The following is a 26,101-nucleotide window of genomic DNA, read 5'->3' as shown; positions in this document are numbered from 1 at the left end:
GATATTGTTTCTCGATCCCTCGCAGAGCACACGTGACGCCATATTTAAATAGAAGTGACCTTCTTAACATGGAGTCACGACGAGTAATGCATTTCGCGAGTCTTCTTTTTGGAGTAATAAATTATGAAAGTCCTCCCTACTTGTTTAACAAATTGAAATTCACGCAACGCCAATCACGTATTACAGATCGATTGATATGTCCTCCTTACAAGACTGCTGCTTTTCGTGGCAGCTTCAGGTACTTAGCAACAAAATGTTGGAACAACATTCCTCCACCAATTCGTAATAGTGACACAGTCAGAGCCTTCAAGGTAAAGTTAAAGTTACATCTATTATCTATACAAAAGGATATCTAAAGTACCTACCTAAACGTATATAATATAAATATCTAAATATCTTTTCTCTCATATTTATTATTATTACTATACATTATATTCATTATAAGATGCTCCATAGCGCAAAATAGCACAAATACTTAATGTACCCAACTACTTATTCTCCTTTCTTTATTTTAATATGTTGTGAGTTGTAACATTCGCTGTGGGCCAAGTGCCCCTCTCTCATGGTTTCTGCAGAATACCAGTGGCCGTAACGTGCTCCCAAGTACGTTATGGCCTCATACTGAGCAGAGACCAATTTGGTACAACAATTATTATTGTATTATTTTACTTTTAATGTCAATGTGTATCATTTAGTACCAAATAAATATTTTTTCTTTCTTTCTTTCTTTAATAGTAAATGATACTTTTGTGTTTGACGACGACGTATTGTGTATCGATGATAGAGTTGTCTGTAACAATATGTATAGGTCTATGATACAGGCAATGTTTGGAGGTTTCATTTTCACTGTTTCATGGAGTGACATGGCTGCTCTATTTGAGCTGTGGCTGGTGTTAGAAGCTGCAAATTTATCGCTGGATAAACACTGTTGGCTTGTAAATGAGTTATTGTTCACGTTAAAATTACACGGTGTAAAAGCTGTTCTTTTAGGTTTTATTATCGAACTAAAATTATCCTTTTGAATATACTATTGGTATAGTTTTAATGTTATGTTAAAATTGGTGTTACCTTTTCAATAGGGCATCTAGTTTCTGCTTACGGCTTTGCCTTCGTTGTTTTCGACTTGAATTTCATTTCATATTTTAGAAAATTGTTTTATTTATACACGCAAGACTAATTATTAAGACGTAAACGTCCGAGTTTTCACAGTTACTGTCAACTATCTGCCGCCCGCAATGCTGTCAGTATCGGCTCAGGTATTTCGGAGAAAAGCTGCATTGAGTATTAAATCTGATAATCGTTTTTAGTTTTCTGGTAGTTTTGCATTGATTAAGATGTATCTACTTTACTTACCTATAATGCCTTTGTATATGTGTAAGAACTACGTTCCTAATTGCTCTAAATATTCTCTGAAGCAATAAGTAAGCAGGTACCATGTCAAAATGGGACAGATAAATAAATAAGAAAGCCTCACACAATATTTCACAATTTATTGAATTTTGAATATAATATTTCGTTATAGATAGGTATTTACAATAATATTCGAAGGACCAACTACAATATAATATAGTAATAGTTATACATAAATAAACAGTGGGACACAACCAATAATTTCATTATAGACGTAATAATAACATACAGAAGCATTATTTGATAATAGCATAAGTATTATTAATAATTTAAGATTGAAGGATAAAGAATTGAATTAAGAAAAGAAGCAGTGAGACAAGGAAATAAGTATAAAATACATATAAAAAGAATAAATTACAACATTGTAAAATAACTTCGTTTTCACGGCAGTAATATTTCCATACTACGTATTGCCATTATTATATTATCAGCATAATCTATTATAACAGTAATATATTATTTACTTTCGCAAAAACCTATTCTGAATATTTTCACTTATCTACTTAATCTTTGGTATACATACACTCTTTTATATGCAAATTTGAGTTACCCCATGTGAAAATGTAGTGTTTCAATATAAACGTAACCAGTAGCTGTATAAGCTGATGTATAATTATTAATTTTTAAAAAGTTATACTTATATTAATTAGCTCATTGTATCGTAAATAGGGTGTTTGCTAAAGTATTTGACACCCTATATACGACTGTGGTGAACAACGTTATAAAAAGAATAGTAAAAATGCTCCTCGTTGAATTCTACAGAAACTTATTTTAGTTCTACGCTCTCTTAATAAATCTAAACAAAACTATGTGTAAATATTGCAATATAAAATGTCGCCCTCAGTCTTTAGGACGGTCGCCAAAATTTCACTAACTCTATTATAGTGATCAGCATGTCAACCTACCAAAAAGAGACAAATTTCCTCAATCGACTTTGAACTTTATGACTTTGAGATAAGGTCGAAAATCAATTGAGGAATGTGTCAATTTGTAATAGGCCGACGTGCCAGTAACCATACGTAAATTTAATATAATTAATATAAAAATGAGGCCTGAACATAGTAAATTGGTGTTAGTAATGAGCATTTTTACTTCGCATACATCCAACGGCTAGTATTGGCGATAATCTCCTGTATCACTGAAATTTGGCACAGTTCTGTTTATTTTATACTATATCTAATATACTACATTATTCATACACATATATTTATATTCAACTATTGAATAGCTCGTCCATAAACATAAATATTTAAGTATAATCACAAACAACGATAACTCTTATAAACTGTGCTTCATATACAAATAAACATATAGATACAAAATACCAAGGTCGTACAGAAATGAAAGAAACAAAAATCATTTGAATACTTTTACTTCTCATATCACATAAGATTACACCAAATCTCAAATTAAAATAGTCAGACTTTAGCAACGACACACATCAAAGTAAACCCAAATATGATTCAAAAAACTTTATGAACAATATCAAAAACTGACTCCGAAAACGGCGTGGTATTGAGCAAACAGTTGCTATAATTGAAAAAAACTTTTAAACAGTTATTTTTTGTCATTTTGAGACACGATTATTGTACGTATAACGACAATTAACACTATTAAAAACTACAATAATATGCAAAAGTAACATCGGAAGCTCACATTTTAAATACAAATTTTATTACGCCAAGGTTCTCCGATAAACTCTAGTCACCGTCGTTCATAATATTTTTGAATTCCAATAACATATAACATTGGTTGATATGTTTTATGTACTATACGTTAGGCGATCTCGCTATTCTCTCAAGAAGTTCCATACAATATCCCATATTTCCCCGTCCATACACTCAAATACATCTATCTATGTACATACATTACGACACCGAAAAATGGTAACGCGATACATAATATTATTATCATAAATCTAGGATAGAGATTAATATTTTAGGCCTAAACGAATATCAATATGTCCAAAAGCGTAAAATAATATCAATGTAATTATTTTTGAAGTATCTTAAAATTTTATCGACTACACATGTCTCGAGTCTTCATATTAAAATGTCATATTATTTGGACCAACAAACGTTGTAATACTCATTAATGTTGATGATATATCTCATTTAACAGCACATATTGCTAGAGGAAACAAAAATATACAATCATTAAAAACTACTATAAATATAACAGCCCCTAAAATTTTACTATTCCATAGCAAAATCGTATTATCTAATATCGTACAACAGATAAATAAATTAGGTATGGTTCGTAAAAGCAGTGTCGAAATCGAAGTAAAATAGTTATATCCTTATACAAATACCACAATGCGAGACCAGAAGAATCTATTTTGAGTAACTGGTCCTTTATACAATATTAAAACACCCAAGCCTAATAATAATATTTTAATACTTAATGTATATTATTAACAACAATTCGAGGAATTTCATTGAATTTCAAAATCGTGTTTTTGGAAGTTCGCGTTTTAGGAAGACTCATGAAATCCAATTAGTGATGTCTTCCAATTAATTTTGTTGGCGATTGGAATCAAAAGTTTAAAGATTTCCTTCGCCATATATCGTATTTAGTATTTTCGTTCGATTTTAATAAAGTTACAGTAGCATTAGAGGGTTGCTTTCACAATTCCTCCGTGGATGCTATTGGGGCTTTTAGCAGAGGTGTCCTAGGGCTTCTGGACCCGTCGGAATTTCTGGTGGCAGCTTGGAAGTCTTCGTTCGACAACGATGCTGGGATTGGAGCGATTTTCAATTGATGTCCGTTGAGTTTTATTTCGGTAATGGAATGTGATCTCCCGTGGTTGACGTTGGGTTTTTCCTTGTTGCTGGTCGTCATGGGGTCGTGGGTCGGGGTCTTGGCCATAGACTGGGTCACTCGGACCCGGTTCGATTGTTCCCGTAGAGCCATTTGGTAGGCCACTTCGAACGCTTCGCCTAGTGTCAGAATTACTTCAGTCGCTTGATCCTGTAACAGACAAATAGATAGATTTAGTTATATTGTAGGCTTTTTTATTAATATTTAGTTAGCTACCTTCTTAATTTTTTGCAGAATTATAAGTTGCAAAATAGATTCCTGGCTACAAAATATAAACGGCATATCGTCAGTTGCAGGTTCACTTGGGGTAACTGACAAAATACAGTTTTTCAGTAGAGCCGTTTAAAGTTTTTTTTCGTCTTAAATCGGACATAACTTTTTTCCTATTTAACCTTTTTTGGATCTGTTTTTACAGAAATGCTTAGAATTCTACGCGGTTTTAGATTAAATAAAAATAATTATCTAATATGTCTTAGTTAAGGAAATAAATTGCAGTTACACCAATGTATTTTTGTACTTTTGACAGTTACACTAATTTTACACCATACTTTTGGAAAAAACATAGGTCAAATTGGTGTAAGTACTGCCCAAATTAAAATAATTTGATGTTTTTGCTGGGTTTTGTTTACTTAGTTGCTGTATAATTTATGTAAAAGTATTAAAAAATAAGAGAATTCATGAAAAAAATAACATTTTGTCGTTTTCTTTGTTTTTTTTTTTAATTTATTAGAAGACACTTTTATTTTATTCATTAAAAAATGTTAAAAAAGCCATGGGAATCAAGAACATATGTGTATTTAATTTTTTTAAGACAGAAATATTGAAATAACTAAAGTATTACTGTGAAACTAAGTAATTTCAATATTTTTTTAAGTTTGACTTACCAATACCGTATTTAGCTCTACGGGGCAACTTAAACTGAAAACAAAATGGATTTAATTTCCCACCTCTTTATAGCAATGTTGAATTAAGGTCATGAGTACTACAACAGTAAAAGTAACAGAGTAACAACAGGTTAATGTTAGCAACGCGCAGTGACGCCTAGTTGGTTGGATAGTTGCTCAATTTCAATTTTTTTTTTTGTTGAGCTAACTTTAACTTCTTTAACTGATACTGCTGGCATAATAATAATGTAATATGCCTTAAAACTTTCTAAATTCCTATTTTATTTCATGTTATAAACCTTAGCAAATCAGTGTAATTGCAAAGTTTTGTAGCAAAATTTTTACATTATTACAGATACACCAATTCAACCTGGTAAAATTATTACAATGTCAGTTACACCAAAATTGTGAAGGAAATCTGAAAAGTTCACACCTGAAAATGTCCGTGTAATTGTAATTTTTTTAAAGCTAGAATTTTTTTACGTATACCATTCGAAAGAGCAGAAAAAACTAAGAAAAACTGTATATTTAACTCAAAAACCGTATTTTGTCAGTTACCCCAAGTGAACCTGCAACTGACGAATTGAGGTCATTTAGATTTATAATTTCTATCGTAATCACCAAATTAAAAAGTTTCAAGGAATTGACTAATACAATCAAGTGCCATTTTCATTGAAGATATCACTCCACTCCAAGTACAACAATCAGAAGTAATATTCAAATCAAAAGCTATAGATAAAGTCAAAGAAGTCAAATCAATAGAAGAAGCTCACCATAGTAGCGACTCTGAAGACGTGGCAGTAGTGGCTCCTAGTGGCGTGGTCCTTGGTAATGTAGGCGAAGTGGGTGAGGTCGTCCGCGTCCTGGCACGCGCAGTGGATGTTGCGGATCTCGTGCTCGCAGACCAGCTCCTAGATGGTGAAGAAAATGGTTTAGAAAATACGTTATTTACATCGTCATCAGTTACTGTCTTATTATCCTGGCTACACAGGAGTTGCAGCGGTGGGAACGAGAGGACTTGTATCGTCAGTTCATTTAGTCTACGCTGCTAGAGCATGACCTAGACGCGTTGATAAGGCAGAAAGTACGTAAATTATTCCATGTTCCTAATAAGTACTTAGCTCAAAAATATGGGTACTAATTAAAGAATAAACATATAGATCACGATTTTGGACATTATACTCCTGTAATCATCACACGAAGTCAGGCATCCGTCAATTTATAAAAAATTGCCTCGAACTAAGAAGATTTTTGAGTATTGCGATTAGATGCCTACAGGCAGTAGGTATACTGAATATAAATTCACGTTTTATGAATTTTCATAGAAACGTAATCAAAACGCCCAGCAGGCAAATATTATAATCAAAAGAACCAACAGAAACTTTTTATTTCTCACCCTACTTTTTATCGTTCAAAAAACAGATTCAATTTCGAATTTCGTCCGAACATTACAAGCGTAAACAGCGAAAAAACACTAATTATCCCACTTAACTAACCGTGAAGAGTTCTAACAAAAATTGGTTAAAGAAAAAAATTGAGAAAAGCAATCCTTTTTTTAAGAAACAAAGGCAAGACCAGTGGTCCGATCAAGTGTGAAGGATGGTCCATAATTAAAAGTCAAGCGGGCAAAGTCAGGGGTTTTGTTTAGTGGATCCCTTTTTGTTTGGGCCCAGGGATGCTTGCCGGTTTTCGCTCGGTTGCCCATCAAAGAATAAACATCTTTTCTGGAGAGAATTTTGCTAACAATATTAAATTTATATAAAATATTCATTTTAGAGTGTAAATCTTAAATCTTTCCAAAACAGTATTATGTCTAACGTATTTTTCTGTAGTCTAATGCCCGTTTTCACCATCAGTCCCTAATTTAAAGTGACCCTTATTGTATATGTACCCTTACCTATAACATTACCATGCTGCTTAAAAAACTATTCAGATACTTGTAGGTAAACAGTTTACAAGAAATTAATAGATAAGAATTAATAATCCAAGCCATTATCTTTTAAAGCCTAACCGCAACCCTGAGAGCTGAAGTGTGTCTAGTAGATAATACAAGTACTTCTCTTGAGTTTTGATATTGATGTAAGGTTAAGTGTTCGTATGAATAGACGCAAAAGGGCCACCAACTAATACATAGAAACAAAACTTAACAAAATTAGAAAATTATTTTCAATGTAAGACTCCTGTAAATATTTGATATCAAAATATCTTAATCTGAGAAAATTACAGACATCCTTCAAGACGAAAAAATACTCGTAGTACCTACCTAAATGTGAGACGGCAGAAAATAGTAAAAACAGCAAATGTAACGCCTATTAGTAGGTAAATCTTAGTTAAAATCCTTCAACAACTTACCCTGGTAATGGTATTCAGGAACTTGACACCTCTGTAGCTGATGGAAAGTATAATGTCGGGAGAATCCCTTGGTTCTTTGGTAGACTTCTTCAGCTTCTGAATGGACTTCTTAGTGGATTCGGTCCCGCGGAGTTCTTTGACTACCGTCGAACCTAGGTACTGAACAAACAAATGCAGTTAGTTACACAACAGCTGGAATATGCCTGCCTTGTTCTGCATTAGAAAACACATTTAAATTAAGCTTATTTAATTAATAATAACCTTTAACATTAAATAACCTTTGATATTGACACTGATAAATAAAACTTTAGTTGACCTTTTCTAAATCGTCTACCATTGGTGTGAAATATTGCATGAATTGCTAATGGAAATACATAACAGAATGTTATATAGCTTGTGATAGTATAAATTAGTGTCTAATTTAAAAATAAATATTACGCAAGATGTAATTATTATTAACGAGTTTCAACGTGTTGAATGCACCTGTGCAAACACTTGTTTTTCTGCGTTTTGGCATCATTATTTTGGTATCTAATAAATATCTGATAATTTAATAATACTTACATTAGCTACATAGGTAACAGCACCAGTGACTAGCACGAACGGTTGGTGTTTCCACTGCGTCCTCAAGGCTCCTGGGACTCCAACCAGCAGTTCTGATGGAGCCCTGATCTCCAGGTCCGAAGGCCTAGGGGGTTGAGGAGCCGGCCTGTTCTTCTTACTGCGCTTCAAGGTTTCCCCACCAGGTGGCGCCAGGGTAGGAACGACGGGAGGAGGCACAGGTTTCAAGTTTTCTGAAGCTGGTAGCTTTTCTTTGATTTCTTCTTTTAGCTGCTGTATGTTGTTCTTCTAAAACAAAAGTGCTATGGTTAGTGAAATATTTCCGTTTTCGGTGTACCTAGTTACTGAGGTTGGAAGTGGAGACCGTGTTTTGATAAGTACAAGATGTCTGCAGTAGATGATGCATCGACTTAAGTAAGGTGGCTAGTAGCAATGTAAAGAAAAAATCGATGATCACACTTAGTGGCCAGTGAAAAGGATTATGTCCATTAGTGGAGAAGACTGATGATAGCAGTACCAAATTCTAATAGGCAAAGATCACCTAAAAGCATTGCAAAACTGAACTTTACATCACCTATGATCTAACCAATTAGATACGATACCCTAACGTGTCATATGCTCCAATACCTCTGCAAATGGCATCGTTATTTTTCAATATTTCCATCGCACGAGCGTGATACGAATCGCACATGCATGTGGAACCATCGTAGTGAACCAATTGACACTAGCGAAACTACAAACTGTAAACTCAAAACGAAACCTAATTATACAAAAGGGTGACACAATAGGGGGCTGAAATGGCCCTCGCCTCACACTTCAGAGGTGCAAAACAAAAGCGAAAAAAAAAATGGCGTGAATTTTTAATTAAGGCACTAAATCAGAGAGACGGAGGCATGAATGCGGTATAATTGACAGTGTCAACCAACTAATTTGAGGAGGTTTGGCGACAACAGGCCCGAGTGTATTCAGTGGCCGATGAATAGTGCCTTCCGTGGGGATGAGCTCGAATGGGGCGCTAGCTAGCTTTGGGCTACTAGAAGTTTTCGATGTAGAAAAAACCAAAATACTCGTTTTGTGCTAGTTATTTTGGCGATTTAAGAAAATACCTACAGTACACACTGAAAATACATCATTGTGATAAAAGTAGGTATTCTAGTTGTATAGTTTAAGTCATTATACTTGTAATAATATTTATTTATACTCCATTTAACCACATGTCTCTCAGCATTGCTGTTGTGTTTAGTGCATGCTGTTGTCACCTATAATTAAGCTTACACTTAGCATGAAACCAAATGTTATTGTTGTACAAATTTAGATTAGTGTAAACTTGTTGGTGATCTTTTTAAATAAATAAAACACATCATAAATAGATACAAAAAGGATACAGACAAATAGTTAGGGCAACATTTTAGTGGTACGGACCTACGCGGTTACGGAGTACCTCACTCGCCCTGAATGGAGCTGAATAGACGTCGAATTGAACACTAATTACCTATACGGAACCACCGACGTGTGAAATTAAAACCGGTGCGCGTCTAGGCTGGCTTGAATGAGAAAAAAATTGAGTGAGAGGAAATAGTGAATAAAAGTTAGGGTTTTATGTGAGCACTAGTGGATAGAATGATGTTATAGTGTATGGAAGAATTTAGATAGCTTAATTAATAGTAACAGAATCAAATTAAGGAATAGCACACAATAGATAGATATAGAATACGCTTTATTGTTGTACCACCAAAGCAAGAAAAGATAAGAAAGAAACACACAGAAAAGACGGTCTTATAGCTATAAGGCAATCCCTTCCAGACAACCTAGGTCCTAGAGGACAGGTTTAGAATAGGTATAAGGGAAGGTATGAATAATGTATGAAAAGAGAATAAGTTGAATAAGAATCGGATCATAATATGATATCGTCTAGTTTGATAAAGCAACGCAATAAACTAAGACTGATTTTAAAACACCTTTTTGAACTTGCAATAAAACTCCGATCCCCTTAACTGTAGGTAACTGATACCCCATACGAAACACGTTAAATAACATTATCATCGCGAACCCCAAGTCACCTGCGGGATTAAAATGGCTAATCCCTGTTAAATTGCTCATCTTGTCGATAATTACACACGAGGGGGTTGCTTGGCTACCCCCTTCAGGTAGGGGGCTGATATTGGCAAGTGGTACGTTTTTAGTGTTAACACTTAAAATGTAATCAACATTGAACAAGATTACAATCCTAAATTAATTAATTATAGATTTAGATAATATAAAGGTGGTATGTAGATCATGTCGATGATGCTTAATAAACATGACATTAGTGATGATAATAGGAAAGATTTTAATTAATTGCAAATCTAGATTTGAAAATGGGGGTAACACACATTTTGCAAATTCATCATCATCATCATTTCAGCCACAGGACATTCACTGCTGAACTTCAGCATGTCAATGTCATGTTTATTAAGCATCATCGTCATGATCTATACCAACGTAAAGTATTATCTGAACATAGGCTTCCCCCAAATTTAGAAAATTGTTAGATAAATAAAAGAAATGCATAATAAAAAGCTTTCGTTTCCGTTGTTTTACGATAAGTATCTACTTAATGCGAGATAATAAATCTAATTTCATTGTTGCCGTTTTTGCTAACCTGTTTTACTCCCTGTTTAAAAAAATACTCAGCTACTAATTTAATTATTATTGCTATCATCACCTCATCAAATGTGCATTTGCCACTAACGTCGACAAAACCGGAATATACTGTCACCCGACACCCGATATGGTGAAGGGACATCCTCCGTAAATAATGCACCGGCCGTAATGTCATCAAAAGGTGCATAATGCACCTGACACGGTGCGGTTTTATGCGGTACGACCATTGATAATCAAGTCTCGCTCTGGTAATGGAGGCTACCTAGTTTCGTTAAGCCTTTAGAACTTGTTTTTGTAAAGCAGACAATGGTTACGGACTGAATGTTTAATGTAGTAGATGTTATGACAGGAAAATTGATTATTTGGTCGGATGCCGTTGTTAAAATGTATAACTTGAAATTGTGTTAGGTTCAAATAGTATGAAGTTTGATAAATCTGACTTTACTTCGAAAATAAAAGTGATATAATTCTTTTCCGACATTCATAACAAAAAGGATAAAATGAATTACATCCTTGTACATTTTAGGTCACCGGTGCCATGGTAACTCCCTGCACGACCCCACATTAATTCTAGCTGACGAGTTAACACTGAGGATGTCCTTTTTACCGGCCTTCTGTGTGAGTGCATCGTTCATTTTATTGCACCAATAAAATACCGCTTAGTTACCTACTTTGCATTTATGTTAATAATAACGTATTTGTGAACCTACTTAATTTATCAATTGCTCTTGCAAAGGTGATATTAAGTACAAAATGCATAGAAATAGGTTGGTTTGCCTATATTTGTTTGAAATTACATTTTAAAATATAATGTGAACAGACGTGTTTTTCGTTCTCAAAGTGGAAAGTGATGTCATTTGTTACGTTGTGACTACTTATAAGCCGGCTATGTGTACATTATTAGCAATCAGTTGATTATATTATGAAGTAGGCGGGTATCCATTTAGGTAAACAGAATCAGCTGTGTTATATTCATTTAGACGTTGCGTTAATGATTCGTCCAAGCGTTAATGCAATAGATAGTTTTCCCACACATTAAACTCATTACGAGTTTAAACAAAAGGTCCACTCACAGGTGATTTCAATATTACAATCAAGTCACACCATATTCTACACACCTTTCAATCATTTTATAGCCTGCGGGCGATATGAATATTAAAACTTCCAATGGGATTATGAGAAACTATTAAATATGCACGTTGGGTGATACCACCAGTATACCCATGAGTCATGGTGACTGCGACATGATGTATATCAATTATTAGGTGGACAAAAAACAGATGACATGTGGTACGAAGAAATAATTATGCTAATACGAACATTAATAATAGTAGCACGTTCCAACCTTGAGCGTACTTGCAAAATTGACAGTTATAAATGTTAATATGTACATTAGAATGATTCTGCTACGTCAAAGTTGCAAGAAATCATTCAAATAAGAAAAAGAAACTTACCAAAGTGTTGAGATCAGCGTTAATTTCTTCCATATTGTTAGTCGCAGGCCCATTGTGTTCGCCAGACACCGATGCCAATATTCGCTTCCTGTGTCCAGGCTTATGTATTTCTAGCACAGCCGTCAATTCTACCTCCCAAATTCTTTTCACTCTATCCATGTCTACATACAAATGCTTTCTAAACGTATCACTATATATTTCTAAATTAATATTCCTTAGCCATTCTTCTACAGATTCGTTTTGGTTCTTACTTATATTATTATTGTTATGGTTATTGCTTATTTCTGTTATTTTAAGAGGTAACTGTTTCGATGACTCTAGTATTTTCTGTCTATCAGCTTCGTCTATACCCATTTCTCGTAGGTCATTTTCGTCTAGGATTCCATTCTGAAACAAAATATTTACTGTAGTTGGGAAAGTCGAGTCAAAGTAACATAACTATCATGGTTTTATTAAGACCTTTATAGGAAGCAAATATTGTTTTTTCCCGACTGCGCTAGAAGGAGGGTTATTTCTTCAATAGTTACAGACTTATGAACAACTAGATTACACAAATTATACCAGTGAAGTTTTTTAAACGACATCTAAAATTTTTGAATGTTACGTTCTTCAGGAACGGATATGACTATCAGTATATAGACTAAGTTTAAAATATTAACATAAATCTCTGGATATAGCTAAAAATTGAAAACTCTTGTTGTTATTAAAACTATAAATGGTACTCACAATAAATTCTACGTCATCGTAGCCGCTCTCCCTGAAGAGCGGCTCATAATCGTGTAGGCCCAGGCCAGCCAGCCACAGCCCCAATGTCGAGGCCACGGAAGGACTCAGGCTGGATTCAGAGCAGCTCAGGCCCAAACGTGATGTGAACTCCTGCTCGAGCTCGGAGACGAACACAGACTCGCGGACGAGCTTGCTGCCGAAGGAAGCCATTATCTCGGAGATCTTTGCCCATTCCTCCTGTGGACAAGAGTGCAGAATTGTTAGGGTTTTTACAGAGAAAACGCATATAGATAGTTTCATCCACGAAGACGCGCCCCACCCATTTTCGAGGAAAGCGCGGGGTGAGTTCGATCCCAGCAATCCGAGCGTCATTGTTGTAGTGTGCGTGTGCAGTGCACTCATTGATAATTTAGCGTGTACCGATAACACTCAAACATTCGCGGAAGAATTGTGGGGCGCGTCTTCGTGGATGAAACGATCATTACAAAAATAATGGTGTAATATGTAAAAGCAAACCTAAGATATTAACATTGAATACGAGCTTATCGTAGCCGGGGTAGATTTTGAACGAACTGCTAAAAGACTTTTTCAACATCTTGTGTTGGACAGTAACATCATTTCGCAATCGATAATGGTTCTTTGTCCTTGCTTTTATTAATTTAACTAAATATTCTTGTATCGTTTAGATACTTTTTATTTTAACAGAAATTGATATTCGAAGGTTAATTAAAAATAAAAAAAGTAACATCATAATGCGACGTCCTAAAGAATGCACTTCCTCGAACTGTGCACCTATCTTAATAAATTAAATTCGCTGTCATTCTCTTAATGCGCGATTACAAGGTGCATGGCTATCTCCATCGGCATCTGTGCACCGACACCTGCAGAAAATGCAGACGGCATATTATAACGTTCGTATGCAGATGGTTTTGTTCTTATCTCAATAGCTTCAGCTATGGCAAGGCCCTATGCCATAGGGGCACCCGCATTGTGGTTTTTGCAAGCGATATGGTGATAACTTTTAATTTATTATGGCGATAAAAATGTGTTCTGCAATTTTACGGCTGACAAGGGCGACATTTTTGTACGATGAGTGGAAAGGTATAATTTTATTATGACATCAATCCAATATTATGGTGACAAGAGATGCCCAATGATTCAGCCAATATCGTGTATTTTTACAAAATGCGTTACTTCCTTCCTTTGCATCGTTGCTACGCGTTTGAGTGACGTGTTGTCCTAGCGACTATCGCGACACATGACACGATCAAACCAAGGGCAGTCCCAATTTTAAGCTTATATCATACTCGTATAGCTTTTGCTTGTGACTTTGCCCGCGTGAAATTTGGCTGCCATAGAAAATCTTTATCGCGCGCGTCCCTGTTTCAAAAACCGGGATAAAAACTATCCTATGTCCTATCTCGGGACTTACACTATCTCTACCTAAACCAAATTTTCGCATTTATATTAGTAGGGATAGGGTATATTGTCTGCGAAAAGACGCGACACATTATACAATTTGTATGAGTCGTATCGTGTAGCGTTTTTACACGTCACGTCGTTTGTCGCTGACGTAGAGCCACACCCGAGTCCAAGGTTAATAACTACTCTGTCGTATTAATAGGCTTATGACAGGTTGGGTGTAAACACCGTAATTACGTTTATTAGTAGTCTTTTTAACGCTAACAATTAAGCCTTTAATCGCATTTTAATAATTGGCGCAACTAATAAAGTCAAACTTATTATTAAGTTCACAGATAAAGAGCAAGTATTTCTCACGAAATGTTTAGCGATTGCAAGATATTTCTAATAGGTTAAGTTGGTATTTCGAGGTGGTATTTAAGGGTTAAAAGGAAACATTTTCAGGCTCTCACTTTGATGTTATCAGCTTCTATAGACTTCAATTTTAGTAACAGAAAAATGAGAAAATCCCTTTTACTCGTAAAGGAATAAGATTAAATAGTTTTCCAGTGACTAAAACAAAAATGAAAAGAATATCAATGTTGACGATATGACGCTAAAAATAAAACATAATTTACCTTGAAGATTACCTCAATCATTGTAATAATTCTCATTTATTTTATGAGTCACGGACGCTTATACCATTCATAGCCATTCTTTCCTTGTATGTCATTCTAACTTATCATGAAAATCAGTTTTGACCGATAAGCACTCTGTTTACTTTGATTATTCGCAATTCTGTTAAAATGCATCACATACATTTAGCAAAAAGTGAACCTGGGTAATTTTATTATTCATTTAGCTGCACCTTCAGACCTTAAAATAGGTATGCTTAAATTTTCCCTTCAGAAATTCCATTGATTGGGGTGATAGTCTCTAACGCTCAAAATTCTAGGGTTTGGGCAAATGTCTTTGGCTAACTGCTCTTCATCAGGCAAGTGTTGACTACGTACATGCGACAGGTTTAGAATACCGAAAGGTCTATGTGACATTTTGAATATCTTACCTGAACGATCCTTCCTTTTTTTTTCTAGGATAAACTTGGCCTTCACTGGGTGATAAATCCTGACACAGCTGTTGCAGTAGGATCAAGAAAAAGGAATAGTCCCGAATATCTTACCTGCTCATCGAACGGGCTAAGTATGGACAGCCACTTGTCCCCGCTTTGGGTAGAACTGGTGGTATTGCTGCGTCTCCTGACATACTCCTCCAGACCATTGACGCTCCTGTCAGCCTGCCCATTGCTGCTGAGGGTATGGGCGGGAGGTTCGGTGGGCGATGCGTCGTACACTGACTTCAGCTTGCTTTCTATCTGCCTTCTTTAGTTGCAAAGGTAGAATCAAGAGATGAAGGTAGGAAGTATATCTTACCTTCTCTCTCATCGAATGGGCTGAGTATAGACTTTTCCCTACTTTGCGTGGAGCTGGTAGTATTGCTGCGTCTCCTAACCTCCTCTTCAAGTCTTACCTCATAACCTCTTCTTCAAGTACTAAGTTTGGACTATGTCTTCGGCTGTCTGATCTTATCCAGGCAAATTTTGGATACATGCGAGACTACTAATGCTAGATGTAAATTTCTTACCTGCTCATCGAACGGGCTGAAAATTGACAGCAACTTGTCTCCACTCTGCATGGAACTGGTAGTATTGCTTCGCCTCCTGACTTCTTCTTCCAGTCCATTGACCCTCCTGTCAGCCTGCCCATTGCTGCTGAGGGTATGTGATGGTTTGGTGGGCGATGCGTTGTACACTGACTTCAGCTTGCTTTCTATCAGCCTTCTTCAGTTGCAAAGGATCAAGAGATGGGGGTATTCCCAAATATCTTACCTGCTCATCGAACGGGCTAAGTATGGACAGCGACTTGTCCCCGCTCTGAGTAGAACTGGTTGTATTGCTGCGCCTCCTGACTTCTTCTTCCAGTCCATTGACGCTTCTATCAGCCTGCCCATTGCTGCTGAGGGTATGTGCTGGTGGTTCGGTGGGCGATGCGTCGTACACTGACTTCAGCTTGCGCAGCGTCTTCGGCCGTTCGGCTGGCATCGGCCGGAGGCCTATCCCGTCGAGCGTCGTCGTTGAGCCTTTGAAGAGGCCTGAGGAAAAAGAGAAAAGGCATTTAATTTTTGTAACGAAACATCCTGTACATTGCAGCGTTACTTTAGATTTCTTGTCGCTTATATTTTGGTAAAGGGGTGACGATCTCGAATTGAAATCAATCGATTGATAGAGAAAAATTGTGTTAGAATGTTCAATACAATAGTTAATAGTGTCATTTATTAACACATTTAAGAAGTTTTTTTTTGTAAATTGGGAAACATCAAATAAGTATTTGCAAATACAGCACCTAAAATCTGGATCACTATCAATCCTAGAGCATCGTCGCAGTCTTAACTTACTCAAAATGTGATCAAATAAAAATATTTCTATAATTCTGTGTTTTCCCATAATGAATAATGTTTTTAGTTAAGTACGAAGTTGTATATCCCTCTCTAAACTTGTACCACAAACAGTAATTTATCTGTCGTGTCGAAGAAAGTGAACACATCGGTGCCAAGGCGAGCGCTAGAACCGGCCCCCAATGCCGCACGATTAGATTACGATCCGCTGTTGTATCACACGTAATGCTCATCAAGTCACACATTTTTTGTTGGAAAATCGCCCCTATTACAAGGGCTTAAGAGTCCAGTAATCAGTTTGATGTGCCGTCGTTAAGTTGTGTCAAACGCGGTAATTTGCTTCGGTCACCGTATTTGTTATTGTCATTTGGGTATCAACAATAGTAGCTTGATTTCGAAATTGTTGATTAATTGAATCAGTTATGATGAATTTAATGGTATGGTTTAGTTAATGTTTTTTTAACTACAACGGGAACAGCCCTTTGCTCGAAGTAATGACGAGGCTGAATGAAGGGAAATTCAACCGGAATCTTCAACCACAGAAGAAGTGGGTACTAAGTTAGCTTTATCGAAAGCTTAAATCATGTCAAGTAATGGCAGGTAACTAACTTTAATCTTTATGTCGGGTGTAGTAAAATAGTTTTCCTATGTTTAATACATAAAACATCTTGTAGGTTATTAAACTCAAAAGTTTTCATACTCTTACTCGAGCTTTTCAGCAAATAATTTGCCTCGATCGCATTAGTCAAGTTTTATTTGTTTTCCATTATTTATTCGATCATAAGAAAACTTTCCCTAAACTTCAGTATTGGTTTCCGCATTGACCGGAGCTTTTACAAAACTTTTGGTCAAACCAAACTTTAAAGGTTCGGACAAACCAACGCGTGCAGCGATGGCGATGGCGATGGCGACCACTGCGCGTGCAAAAGTTGTTTCACACTGCCGCGACCGCGATGGCGATCACTGCGCGTGCAGGTTGTCACTGTCACCACGACTGTCACGCATGTTGTCACTTTCGCTTATAGATGACCCACGCTGAACTGTCCCACCAAACTCAATGACAGGGGGGCGCTACCATCGTTCAACTATATATGGTTTCCAACATGGCAAAAATCGGAACCAGCGTTCCGGTAATGACGGTGGCGCCCCACTGTCAATGTCATGCATAGGACAATTCAGTATTTTGGAACTATATTGTCAATCACGCCTATTCGGGAAAATGGAAACTGAATTAAATTATTTGTTTGAAGCGTTTGATGCAATTGAGACAGTGGAAACACTTTTTCATTCAAGTTTATTCAGGCGGCCATATATTATCTACATGCGGTATAGGTAGTAGGTATTGGTTACTCATAACCAAGCTATATTTCTGGCTTCGTTTGTAGTCCCTAGAGCCCTAACAATACCTTTTAATTAGATTTAGAGAAAGGTTTGATAGGAAGGAGGACTGCACTAAGGCTTTCTTGGCCTCAGTGGGGGAAATGAAACACAACGCGGACGGTTGATATCTGGTTTATTACTGTTATGCTATTGCTATATACAAGATTTACATAATGTACACAATTCAATGTGTCCAGTCCAATGTGCCGTCGGTGTAGAGTACCTACGGTGCACGTTCGTTCAGGGTTCATGGGCCAGTCGGCTGGTCGCGGTCGATGCTGACGTGTTCGTACAGTATCCTTGTGGGCAAGTAAGATTATAACCAATTCATCTTTTTCCTTGAGGGAAAAAAATTGCCCCCATTACCTTTTACCATTGTCGTTCTTATCGTTAAAACGCACAAAACTACACAGAACTCAACAAAACATCTATCAAATGCTATCAAAATCAATTTTCATTTTCATTTTTGGTGCAACAGTCATCTTGACATTTACTTTTTTTAAGGCAAAGGAATTACAATAAGCACCCAAACCACAGAGTACATAATAGTCCAAATATCTTTTTTGTCTTAAATAATAACTCAAAAATACAAAAAGACATCAGTTTTGGTCAACTAGGTATTTCTAGTGGCACTAAATTAATGACTGAGACGTTTGATGGCTCTAATTAGGTTTTTATTTATGGCATAGGTACTTAGAATTGCTCTAGGGCCTTTGAGAAAGCTGCAGACATGTACATTCTCAATTATTTTGTTCTGCAGATAATATCCCAATTTTATTTATGAAGTTGAAGAAGCAGGTTCTCGAGAAAACTAGAATAATTTGTTTATTACATAAAAATAAATTCTGATATTGATACTTTATTCTAAAACTTTTTTATTATTCAAGTAGGTCAGACTAGTGGTATCATTTTTAATTGTGTTAAAACTTTTTAACAGATCCTACTTACTATTTATTACATCGATTTTAAAAAACAGAAACGCCACAGTGACAAATGTCGCGATGATCGCTGATCGCTGCGTGCAGAAGCTGCATAGATCGCCGCGACCAATGACAGGACGCGTTGATGTGAACTCATCGCTACAAATTCATACACGCTGTCTGGTCGCCATCGCCATCGTCATCGTGCACGCCGGCTGCACGCGTTGGTCTGGTCTAACCTTTAGTAAGTATAAGTTCTCATACGACTTTCTGCTTAATTTCAAAATAGTCAACATACTTAGTGTTAGAGCCAAAGCACACGATGTCTTGCGGTGCCGCATCGCAAAGATTTCGCCGTATCGCGTGACGCAGCGCGGAGGTTTCCGGCGACTGGGACCGCGGTCCCAGTCACCGAATCCGTAAAAATTAAACAATTTTCTTCCGGTGACTGGGACCACTCATAAATTTTAGTACTGTACCGATTTTAGCTTGAATAATATATTTTATTAAGTTATCTATGAGTGGTCCTAGTCGCCGGAAGAAAATTATTTATTTTTTACGGATTCGGTCGCTAACCTCGCAGCGCGCACCGCTCGTTGCCCGCTACAGATATTTCGATTTAAGACGACGCAGCGACACCGCTCCGGCATCGCACGGCGCCGCAACGAATCGTGTGCTTTGGCTCTCAAGTAGTAAAATTGCTATTTCCCATGAACATAGTAAACAAACGTTATATAATATGAACGCAACATTGTTTTATGTTTATGACGTAACAACAGACACTGTATACGATGACCTGCGGCCATGTTTACATCTTCCTGGGTGATGGAAGGTCTACAGCTTGAACATGAAGTACAAGCACACTTTAGCTAATGATACTTTACAGAGACAGGTACATAATATACATGTAGATAGACTAGAAAACGCAGGTGGATTATATATTGGCTGTTTCGATTTATGAAGGACTAATATGAAATTAATAAACTGTAAGGAAAAGTATTAGACATTGGCAAGAATCTGAATGGAATCAGATTTAAAGTTATGATAATAATGCATAATAATATTCTTATCTTTTGTAGTAACACCAAGCATTATGGTAGAAATAAACTTACTGAGCATGGTGAAAGAAAATAAAATACTTATACGTGAACTTTGACGTAAACTTCAATTTAAACTCCAAAGTTTGCAAAGCTTCTCCATAATCATTTATGCACAGGCTTTTACTAATAAGTTGATAAATAATTTTCGAGAAATGTATGTACGTAAGGACCTATCACAAAAAGCTCTATCATTGCCGTAGTAAGTAAAACGCAATATAAAGAGTAGTACAGAAGATGTGGTTTTAAAGTTCTCATCTCAAAACCGGACCGGACATTCGTAATTCAAACAAATCGCCTTGTAATAGCACGTCACGATCATCTGACTCTAATCGTATGTCGTTTCTCACACATCTTGTGTCTTAAGCTTAGTCGCTATCGCCGTAGACAATAAATTGCCTTCGACGTGCAATAGACTCCCGCTGTGTTGTCGGACGTTGTAGATTGTACCTAGACGATGAAAATCTTTGTAAGTACTCGTATAAATACCAGTTATGCATAATGTAAGCAGTGTACAGTTTATTTCTTTTGACCTATTGAACGCAATATAAAACACACATTTACCCATTCAAGGTACAAGACTAGTCCCATGCAAATGAAAAAATAGTCATGTTTTATTGTGTAAAAGTAAATTATTATTTGAAACTACATTTACGATTTCTGTTTTCGAAACCAAACTTCCGTATTAAAATTTAAACCATTTCTCGAAGAGCACCTACTGGTATGTTTACTAATATACTTAAAGATTTTGAACTTTATATCTACTAAGATTTATAAAAAGTACCAGGGCAACATAACATAGGTGCGCTTCATTAGGTGTGCGCCTCAAAATGGCTACACTTCGAGGAATACCTACCTAAAAAAAATGAATGAAAATATCATTGTTCTGTATCATTTACAATGTCAAAACACTAAACAATCATAAAAAACACATTACCTATATAGGAATGTGCCGCAAATATTCTAATTTGCATGTGGTAGCACAAATTGACCTGAATTGTTGCGCGGGCGCACGGCTGAAGTGCGCCTAACACCATACGCAGCTTTCATTGATACATTTTCGACCCTATACCAAAGGTCATAAGGCTTAAAATTGAGGAGACATTGATACATTTATTTTCAGTTGCAACAACTTTGTTAAGATTCCTTCGTTTATTGATAAACATCCAGGTTGGGAGTAAATTAATACTGAGTTTAACCATGGATGTTCTAAGTATATCTTACTCTGACGATGATAAATGATATCAATACATACTCGGTTAAACACATAAACCACGATTACTTAGGCATCTAAGAAAAAATAAACTAAATAAAGTGACTTCAATGAGGCCTTTTTCTTGCATATTCCTATGTTTTTGTTTTTTCATAATTTTTTGTTTATTTTTGTAGTCTCTACTAATTATACGTTAAAAACTTTTAATCCACATCATATTTTTTATATTAAAAGCGCTCTATCTGACGTGAAATGGGAAAGTAATGAGAAACTTAGCTTTCATTTCCAAGAAAAAATATTAAGTTTTAATTGAATCTCTATCTATGAAAATCGTGAGAAAAAGCATGTGAAGTGACAGTCCACCTGCAGACCATTAAACTGATGATCGATTTCCGCTTCCAGAGCTGTTGTATATTAATATTCGCTGTGAGTATCGATCAAGGTCAGTGGCATTGGTGAATTGTGTGTACTGAAGATTCGAGGGATAGATCTAGATTCTAGATCTAGACAAAACTAATATTGAGCTTGGCACCCTCTATCTAATAGAAAATATTTTGTCGGCGAAGTCAAGAATAATCGCATATTCTTAATATTGAACTTGGATCTCATTTCACATTTAATTTTGGATCAGTATTATAAATGGTAAAGTAACTACATATGTCTATCTTACCTTTTCACGATTTCGCCACTGAACCGATTTAGGTGAAAGGTGTAGAGGTAGAATGAGACTAATGCATTAAAATTGATAACGCCACATATCAAGTACCTACCTAAGTGCCTACGAGTAGTTTAAAAAAAAACAAAAAAGACACAAATTACTTTTACGAGAGTCTTCCAGTAACTTGGCTCACTTTTATCTTGGTTCACGGACCAAGTCGGCAGAATGAATTTTTGAATATTTTTTCTTCCGGCAACTGGGCCCAAAACTCTTTTATGTATAATAAACACACAACATACACACTTACAGTTCAAGGAACACATTTTAATACACATGAGAGTAGACATCTGTCTCCGAAGTCTCAACTGAACAAGGTTTTGAACTGTATGTTATAGTTATTTAAAATATCTTTCACATTTGAGCAAACAAAAACCATAAATTGTTTAAACACAGATGCTCGATTCCAGACATACTAAAATATTCATTTACTTACAAAGAAAAATCTCGATACAAAAAAAAACGGCCAACTAGCAGCGATACAAAAGGTCGATACGACTGTCGATTTGACAATATATTCTGTCTCTTCCCATCTGTGTATTTGTCGTAATGTCTCGTTCTCCCGCCAAAATATGTCAAAGTCAGACGGGTTCACCCATGACATTGGGTTTGTTTACATTAATTTGGTATCGCTTCTCGTTGGTCGTACCTACTTTAGTCGGTAATTTCAAAACATGTTTTAAATTCAAACGTAAATTCCAAATTCCATAACTTTTTTTTTATTTTCCTTTTAAAGTTACCGCGTAAATAAAAAGTCAAGTCAAAGTTCACAAAATGTCCAGGTTGGTTGGTGTAAACAAGTGACAGTCGGCTGCTATGGCTTATAAACAATGGCTGGGACACAATGGGCCATTGTGCCCTTTGTGCCATGGCTCGTTAGTGATGTTACATACTCGATCACTATCATGGGGATACAGGATTTCGTTTTCATTTTATAATGAGCAGCGTTCTAAAACCAGATTCCATAAATAAAGAAAGCTCCTTCTTTAACATCTGATTAAAAACTGTCTACATTTATTGTCTCTACTGTCTATACACCATTTTTTTAGTCGACCAAAGGGAAATGAAGGCTAGACGAGTGTTCCGGCGACTTGGCCCACTTTTAACTTGGTCCATGGGCCAATTTGCCGGATTGAATATTTAATTTTTTTTTTCCGGCAACTGGACCCACTGTCAATTACTTGACCCGTGGACCAAACCAAAAGTGGGCCAAGTCGACGAAAGACTCCGCCAGCCAGCCCTTATGACTAGAAAATAAATAATGATAAACTAATGTGACAATTAACAATCGTCTTCAACTATGTCACCTTATAAACTACTAACACTGTTTATCGAGTCAAAGTTCAGCCTCTGCAATTATTTAAACTAGATAACTGGACTAACATTTCTATAAATTCTAGATAATTAGACTAACATATCTATAAAGACAACAATTAACATCAACGTATCAGGCTATTACGAAATATTTCGACTCTAAATAAATAAAAAATAATAATAGGTAAAGGTTGATAAAATCATTGAATTCAAAGAATATGAAGCCAATCAAAAAATAATAATAAAAAAATTTAATTCACTTTACAATAACCCCGCGAGATACATTTCACCTTGACCAGTAGTAAAAGAATCCACGATTTGATTGGTAGATACAATCAACGGCATTTTACAATTGTGATTTTGTATTTCAACATTACGCTTTACAAATACATAAATTTCAGTAAAACTGTACAAGGTTTAAAATGTTAAACGCACGAACATAAACTAGGGTTGACTGTACCGTAAATGTTTACTTAATGATTACATTTAGGCAACCTTTAAAATGAACTACTGATCGTTTAGCTTAACTCCGAAAGCAAACAAAGAGTTCGACTGTTATCTTTTTTACTGCTTCGAAGCATTAGGACCATCTGTTAAAGATTATTTGTAACGATTCGAAACACCAAAGAAGAATCCGAATGTATAAATAACAGACATGAAGAACACTGATTGCATAAGGAAATCAAGTAAAGACAAGAATTTACGAAGAGTAATCCCATGCAATTCTCGTTCGTACACCGTGATTCATGTTTTCAACCAAACGGACCGTGAAACTATAATTTTTACGCTTTATCTTCCAAATTACAGTAATCCACTCACAATTTCCCATCAGTAAGGCTGGCATGAAACTGTCCAACGGATTCCACCATGACTGTTATCCACGATTTATTACGAAAACTTCACTGCATATTCAACACAACCTAAAAACTCTATTCACACGGCACTTATCCATAATTCACTGTATCACCGAACCGGTCACTAAAAATGACAATTTTATTGACAAATTAACTCTCTCGAGATATTTTGGAGACGGTGTATTTTATAATACCAATAAAGGTAAAGCAATCGATAAATATAGAATGGATTGTATCACGAACGATGAAAAAACCGATGGAGTAAACGAACCGATCGATAGAGCGGCCAAAGGAAAACTGTCGAAGGCACAAGTGAAACCGTATTGATAAGACCCGACGTCACTTATCGTCGGCCACTTTATTAATCTGCATCAATTTATTCATAAAGACAATTGTGGGCCGGGTGCAGATCGCAAATCTTATCAGGGTGGCACAAGATTGGGAATTGAACAGCTGGAGCAGAGGAAGTTGGAGCAGTAACCGAGCAATTTTGAAGTGATGAAAGAATGTGTTGTTGGTGCGTCTGATAATTCTGATAAAGGATGTGCCAAACCAATCGTAGATAATAAATATGCTACGCACAATCTCGTTTCCGCGATCGTTGACTTTATCATTTCAATATTATTCAAGGTGTGCCGTAAACTTTATCGGAAATGTTATTCAACATAGCAGCATCATACTTTATAAGCTAACTGGATCTTAAGCATGCATAATTTTGACGTAACCCTAATCATTTCTCAACACTATAATTAAAAGTGATTATCCAATCTAAATACATGCATAATCAGCTGATCACGCTATAAAACGAGATGTAAATCTATCAAACGATAAACACGACACAGGTGTACCTTAGTAGTAGTAAAAAATCTATCTTAAAAACACCAAAACTTTTTATAGCAATACATAACTAGTAATTTCTAACGGACGTAATAACTTTAAGTGTATTATTAAGGCAAATAATTTTAACAATATTCTTCAACAGCTCTCAAACTAACTCGTCTTGTAATAAAACCAATTTGGTACCATTATGATGGTTGATTGGCGATACAATTTATTGCTGTTAATCAGCGTTGCCAGTTTTTTTTTTCGCCAAGTCGGGACTTTGGTACTTTTTGAGTGAAAATAGCGGGATTCTTCCGTCAGAAGCGGGACATAGTAAAAAAACGTATATAATCAAAGGTTTTCAAATATTTATCCTTTTATTTGACTTAAAATTACGTTTACGTGACAATAGATAGCAAAAGTAGCCATAGAAAATGTATTTTAACAAAAAAATAATATTTTAAATCAGATTTACTCTATCGTTAAATTCGTCTTTAGAATAAAAAAAGAAAAACAAAACAAAAATCGAAATAAAAAAATTATTCTTTAGAATAATATGGCGTTTCAAAGAATAGTCTGGTGAAGTGAGTGTCTCTCTCCGAAAAGCGGGACGAAGCCTGTCCCGCGCGGGACATTTAAATTTGATTTAAAAATCGGGACGTCCCGCCAAAATCGGGACGTCTGGCAACGCTGCTGTTAATGCTACATTAGTGTACTACTGGTTTTAGTTCTAAAGATGTCTAGATGAAATAGTATTAAAGACCTGGTGAGTTGTTAAACGAGTTAGAACGAGTCATTTACATATCAAAATACCGTCCGAGTATGGTGGGCATTCATCATCAGCGTTAGATCTGTCTGTAATGATCTACAGCAGTGGCTCCCAACCTTTTCTAGACTAGGGACCACTTTGATTTCTTGTTCGCAGGGACCATTAAAAAATTCTGTAAATATGTATACTAAAAATACTGTACCTACGAGTAAAATAAGTACGTTAGTATTATTTAAAAGGAAGTCATTGTTATTTAGAAAAGTAACTAAATACCTACATTTATATCAATGTGATATTTGAGCTAGCATTATTTTA

The 26,101-nt window shown here is 35.8% G+C and overlaps 1 protein-coding gene across 1 annotated transcript in view; it reads right to left on the bottom strand.

The window, feature by feature from the left end:
* Positions 1-2,766: 2,766 nt before the first annotated feature.
* Positions 2,767-26,101, bottom strand: part of LOC135081340 (ankyrin repeat and SAM domain-containing protein 1A-like) — a 70,920-nt gene continuing 47,585 nt past the window's right edge. Inside the window, exons 3-9 of the mRNA XM_063976059.1 lie at positions 16,137-16,399; positions 12,851-13,087; positions 12,125-12,511; positions 8,031-8,315; positions 7,467-7,625; positions 5,888-6,025; positions 2,767-4,380 (exon numbers count right to left, since the gene is read on the bottom strand). Of these exons, the coding sequence (XP_063832129.1) occupies positions 4,036-4,380; positions 5,888-6,025; positions 7,467-7,625; positions 8,031-8,315; positions 12,125-12,511; positions 12,851-13,087; positions 16,137-16,399 (1,814 nt within the window). The 3' untranslated portion in view covers positions 2,767-4,035. The remainder of the gene's footprint in view (positions 4,381-5,887; positions 6,026-7,466; positions 7,626-8,030; positions 8,316-12,124; positions 12,512-12,850; positions 13,088-16,136; positions 16,400-26,101) is intronic.

Source organism: Ostrinia nubilalis, chromosome 19 (assembly GCF_963855985.1).
Source record: "Ostrinia nubilalis chromosome 19, ilOstNubi1.1, whole genome shotgun sequence".
Lineage (NCBI taxonomy): Eukaryota > Metazoa > Arthropoda > Insecta > Lepidoptera > Crambidae > Ostrinia > Ostrinia nubilalis.
Note: the sequence above shows the minus strand (reverse complement) of the source record. Positions and strands in the feature narration are given on the sequence as shown.